Below are 5,844 nucleotides of genomic sequence, written 5' to 3' on the forward strand. Positions count from 1 at the left end.
AACTTCATTTCTAAGTATTATACTTTGATATCTACCTTGAGAACAAACGTTTTTATTTTTTCTTTTAAGCTTTGCTTGAAGCAATTTTCTAATTAATGATAAGTGGCTCGTCTATTATTTGCCTTCCGTTAATGAAAATATTTTGAACATGTAAAATAATCGATCGCAATAACATATCTGGTATAGCTTGCGAGAATTTTGTAGACGATTTTATACAACACTCCAATGAGATAAACTTTAAATTTATTTGTTTGGTTTTATCATTGTTAGGTTTTTGATATTAAAATATTGGTCGAGATTTGTTAGGTTTTGAGTTTTTGCAATCGTGATTTTAAGTTTTGGATTATAAGACTTAAAATTGAAATCTGTATCTCTAGATGGAAAGACTTCAAATTTTCGATATAACAATATTCTAGACTTCACATTTTCGATATCTTGAATGGTGCCGTATAGGTTCTAGAAAATATTGATATAAAGTCACCAGTTTTATTGTAATCCGTCCGTATACAAGTAATTAAACGAAAGTATGCAAAATTAGTATTTACTAATTATTTAAAATATTGATTAGCACTTCTTGTAAAAGTTTAAGGGTATGCATGCATACCCTTATTAAACTACAGATCCGCCCCTCAAGCCTAGCATTTTGCTTGCCCTTTGAACAATAAATGCCGGAAAGTTTTCGGAAAAGAAAAAAAAATTCATAACAAATGTATTAATTTGGATTTGACTAAGTATATATGCACTAAAAAGTTTCACGAAACGACACGTGTATGGTAGTCGGATGACCAGATTTGTTATTGTTAATTAACCGTACGTGTTTCATGGGTATACTGTATTTGTGACCTCTCATCCACTGAAGCTGTCTAGCTATAAAATCCGAGTTGCATGTCATTCTTAATCTCATAATTAACTTCGACTCCAAAGATCGAGAAGCAAGAAATGGAAAGGAGCAAATTAATTTTGATTTCAATCGTAGTTACATTGGTTTGTTGTTTAGGGGTTGTGCAGGGGTTCACATATGACGACAAGGAGGTTCATACGGAAGAGGGCAGGGAGGCTATGTTTGAAAGATGGAGGAGCCACCACAAGTTGGAGGAAATAAGCCTTGAAGCGAAGAGGAAACAGTACAACACGTTCAAGTCTAGACTGGAACATGTTCACAAGACAAACAAGGCGAACTTGGGATTTAAGTTAGAGCTGAACAGGTTTGCAGGGATGACTCGCGAGGAGATACAGAGCAAGTTTACTGGATTTAAGGGTGCCCCTCCCAATCCTTGCCCTGCAAATGACGCTGGTTGCCCGGCAAAGGACAATGGTTGCTGCCCAGGCGACGGTTGCCCGGCAAAGGACGGCGGTTGCCCAGCGGACAGTGGTTGCTGCCCAGGCGGTGGTTGCCCGGCAAAGGACGGCGGTTGCCCGGCCGGTGGTTGCCCAGCGGACAGTGGTTGCTGCCCGGGCGGTGGTTGCCCGGCAAAAGACGGCGGTTGCCCGGGCGGTGGTTGCCCAGCGGACAGTGGTTGCTGCCCGGGCGGTGGTTGCCCAGCAAAGGACGGCGGTTGCCCGGCCGGTGGTTGCCCAGCTGACAGTGGTTGCTGCCCGGGCGGTGGTTGCCCGGCAAAAGACGGCGGTTGCCCGACTGGTGGTTGCCCAGCGGACAGTGGTTGCTGCCCGGGCGGTGGTTGCCCAGCAAAGGACGGCGGTTGCCCGCCCGATGGTTGCCCAGCGGACAGTGGTTGCCCAGCAAAGGACGACGGTTGCCCGGCCGGTGGTTGCCCAGCGGACAGTGGTTGCTGCCCGGGCGGTGGTTGCCCGGCAAAAGACGGCGGTTGCCCGGCCGGTGCTTGCCCAGCGGACAGTGGTTGCTGCCCAGGCGGTGGTTGCCCGGCAAAGGACGGCGATTGCCCGGCTGGTGGTTGCCCAGCGGACAGTGGTTGCTGCCCAGGCGGCGGTTGCCCGACAAAGGATAGCGGTTGCCCTGGCGGTGGTTGCCCAGCAAAGGACAGCGGTTGTGCGGGCGGCGGTTGTCCGGCGAATGATGGTGGTTGCCCTGGAGGCGGTTGCCCGACAAAGGACAGCGGTTGCCCTAGTGGTGGTTGCCCGGCAAAAGATACGGACACTATTTTCAAACCAATAGATAACACCGGCGGTGGTTGCCCCGGCGGTGATTGCCCGGCGAAGGACGGCGGTTGCCCAGGCGGAGGTTGCCCGGCGAAAGATGGCGGTTGCCCGGCGAAAGACGGCGGTTGCCCGGCGAAGGACGGCGGTTGCCCGGCGGCGGACGGAGGTTGCCCGGCAAAGGACGGCGGGTGCCCGGGCGGCGGTTGCCCGGCGGCGGACGGAGGTTGCCCGGCAAAGGACGGCGGCTGCCCGGGCGGCGGTTGCCCGGCGACGGACGGAGGTTGCTCGGCAAAGGATGGCGGCTGCCCGGCCGGTGGTTGCTCGGCGGCGGACGGAGGTTGCCCGGGCGGCGGTTGCCCGGCAAAGGACGGCGGTTGCCCAGGCGGCGGATGCCCGGCGAAGGACGGAGGTTGCCCGGCGAAGGACGGTGGTTGCCCGGGCGGCGGTTGCCCGGCGAAGAACGACGGTTGTCCGGGTGGCGGTTGCCCTGGTGGCAGTTGCCCGGCGAAGGACGGCGGTTGCCCGGGCGGCAGTTGCCCAGCGAAGGACGGTGGTTGTCCAGGTGGCGGTTGCCCGGCAAAGGACGGCGGTTGCTCGGGCGGCAGTTGCCCAGCGAAGGACGGTGGTTGTCCAGGTGGTGGTTGCCCTGGTGGCAGTTGCCCGGCGAAGGACGGCGGTTGTCCGGCAAATGACGGCGGTTGCTCGGGCGGCGGTTGCCCGGCAAAAGACGGCAGAGAGGCTACTGCAAGTAAGGACAACTGGTATTGGGATTTCAAGTATCGTAATGTCACTGACGTCCCTGCCGAGATGGACTGGAGAAACCATAATGCAGTTACCCGTGTCAAGAATCAAGGAATGTGTGGTACGTAACACCGGCCTACACTTTTTTTTTTTTTTTAATTCTTTGAGCAACTTATATAAACAAACGTGCATGGTTCATTTCAATTTAAAAAAAAAAGCAAAGATAATTAATTAAGGATTTGATCGAGCATGGTTGGGAATTTGTAATATTAAACGTACGTACTGCATGCAGGGAGTTGCTATGCATTTCCAACAGTGGATTCCGTTGAAGGAATACATGCAATCGTAAATGGCGAGCTAATAGAATTATCACCAAAAGAAATTATCGACTGTGCTAATGTGGGCGGATGTAACGGAGGGTCACCTCAAGATTCTTTCAAATACATCGCCAATAATGGAGGTCTAACTACCGAGAAGAACTACCCTTACAAACCTGAAGTTGAGACTTGCAGATTACAAAAGGTAATGCATCGATATTAATTAATTGTTGATTTCACGTGAATTAATTATATTGAGGGATTAATTAAAATTTACATGCATATGCATATGCATGTGTATGTGTCAACTTTTTCAATTACGACAGGCGAATGATATTGCCGTAGAAATTCATGGATATCAAGACGTTCCTAGGGACGAAACTGATGAGCATCTTTTGAAAGCAGTTGCACACCAGCCTGTAGCTGTTGCAACGTCATGGGGAGATAATTTAGCATTATATAAAGAGGTGACTCAAAACTCACATACATAATATATATATTATTATTACTTTAAAAACAAATTCTACATTCTTCATATTTCACTATATATGTATGATAAGGTAATTAAGCTAAATAAATTTGTAGGGAATTGTGCAAGGACCATGCGAAACGACAGTTTTGCATTCAACGCTAGCAGTTGGATACGGAACGGCCCCAGATGGAACCAAGTACTGGATATTGAAGAACTCGTGGGGAGAAGAGTGGGGAGAAAAGGGATACTACAAACTACACCGTGGAATTCCTGACAAGAAGGGAATGTGCGGCATAGCACAATTCCCTGCTTATCCTATCATTGAAGCCGATAGTGGAATACATGCCTCACCCGGTGCAGTTGTTAAGAGTGTTAAAAAACGCTAGACGTTCGTATGCCCAACTTAATTTGGATGTGATTGTTTCTCCATTCTAAATAATCGGTTGCTGATTCCGATCCGATTCAGGCTACTCTAAATTTTTTATTATGTAATTCAACTATAAATTTATACCCGTGTAAAGCGGTGATGACAAATAGTTTTTTCGGCAATTAGTTTCTTTTCGGAAACATGTTATGTTACAAGGAAAACACAATATATTGGAAAATATAATTTACCATCAGTTTGTTAATTCTCTCTGAAAACCGAACGTACACCAATTAAATCAACATATAAAGAACCTCCAAATTAGCAAACGTTGAATAATTTTCTTTTGATGAATGGTTTCTTTTCGATTGATTTGCTATGTATATACTAATTGTAAATCTATGCAATGCATTGGTGGTCAATAGTTAATTTCCAACAAATAGTTTCCTTTTGTATATTTTGATTATTTTTGGTTAACCAAACATGAAAAATGTTCGGTTTTTTGGTTTACTTACTGTTCATGTTTTCTGTTGCAAACTATTACCAAAAAAAACAAATACTTAATATTTCTTAGGGTTAAAAATATAAATAAAATTTTGTTTTGAATTAAAAATGAAGCTATATTGTTGTTTAGAATTAGAATATAACGTGGGATTAGAATATAATAGGTAAAACTTATGTTGTTGTTTTGATTTAAAAATATATAAGTAAATTACTATTTTGTGTTAAATATAAATGTATGTTTCTATTTTGATTTAAAAACATATAGAAGTTTCTATTTTGGATTAAGTATAAAAGTATAATGTTAAGAATTAGAAATGAAAGAGTAAAATTACATAAATAAATCATCCATGTGATTTGAGGCAATTTGCAAGTTTCATCCCCATCGTTCTTTTTTATTTGGATGGTCGATGTGGTTTATGGATTTGAGACAATTTGCAAGTTTCATATCTGTCATTCTTTTTTCATTTGGATGGTCTATGTGGGTTTTTTTTTTTTTTTTTTTTTTTTTTTTTTTTTTTGTTTTGATTTCCACCCCCAAGTTGTATGTCGTTTGTAAGATTCGATTGACCCTCAGTAAAATGATAATTTAGCCCTAGCTTTATTTTCTAAATTTCTTTATTATTTTATTTTCATATGGGGTTGATCCTTAATAAAATGATAATTTTAGCCATAGCTTTATTTTCTAAATTTCTTTATTATATTTATTTTCATATGGGGTACGCTCAACAATCTCCCCTATAACTAATTATCCAAATGATTTCATTAACACAATGAGGCTGATAAATGACAACATATTATAAAAAACAAAGAAATATTGTTCAGGTTGAGCATCATCGAATTAACACAGATATCAGCCTCCAAAAGAAGCAATTTAACTATGTGCTTAATAACTACAAGTGTTCTAATCCAAATGAAACAAAGAGAAAGAACTAAATTGAACCACAATGCAACTCCTTACAAGATACAATTACCACACCATTTAACTAAACGACAACCACCATATATGTTTAAAAACCAGTAAGAATATAGCCGATAAAAAATCAGAATATTGGTTGCACTCTGCTTTGTAGCAGTTCATGTTGGTTGTGTTACTATATCGTTATAATGTTCTTGTGGACTCCTGCAGTGAATAAAACATCTAAGGTGTTGTTTGATGTTTTTTTTAACATATTAATGGAACACAATTTAATCTGGTAAACTATAAATGGGTGTTTCTTATGAATTAATACAAAAAAAGAGAGACCGAAATCGAGCAACATTGCTAGTGAAAGGTAAAATAGTCATTAAAATATAAAAAAAGGTTTAAGGATGCATGCAGATTTTGAATT

The 5,844-nt window shown here is 42.8% G+C and overlaps 1 protein-coding gene across 1 annotated transcript; it reads left to right on the plus strand.

The window, feature by feature from the left end:
* Positions 1 to 917: 917 nt before the first annotated feature.
* On the plus strand, positions 918 to 4,277 carry LOC145166685 (uncharacterized). The gene is made up of 4 exons (XM_079085708.1): positions 918 to 2,980; positions 3,152 to 3,381; positions 3,503 to 3,643; positions 3,762 to 4,277. Exons 1-4 carry the CDS (start codon positions 940 to 942, stop codon positions 4,032 to 4,034), a joined length of 2,685 nt encoding a protein of 894 aa, XP_078941834.1. The 5' UTR covers positions 918 to 939; the 3' UTR covers positions 4,035 to 4,277.
* Positions 4,278 to 5,844: the final 1,567 nt, after the last annotated feature.

This window comes from Lactuca virosa, chromosome 3 (assembly GCF_052849685.1).
Source record: "Lactuca virosa cultivar CGN04683 chromosome 3, Lactuca_virosa_CGN04683_v6, whole genome shotgun sequence".
NCBI lineage: Eukaryota > Viridiplantae > Streptophyta > Magnoliopsida > Asterales > Asteraceae > Lactuca > Lactuca virosa.

Coding starts and splice junctions, on each gene's coding strand:
- LOC145166685 (XM_079085708.1), top strand. CDS start 940: ATGGAAAGGAGCAAATTAATTTTGATTTCAATCGTAGTTACATTGGTT. Junction 3,382..3,502: donor AGACTTGCAGATTACAAAAG/GTAATGCATCGA, acceptor CAATTACGACAG/GCGAATGATATTGCCGTAGA. Junction 3,644..3,761: donor ATTTAGCATTATATAAAGAG/GTGACTCAAAAC, acceptor ATAAATTTGTAG/GGAATTGTGCAAGGACCATG.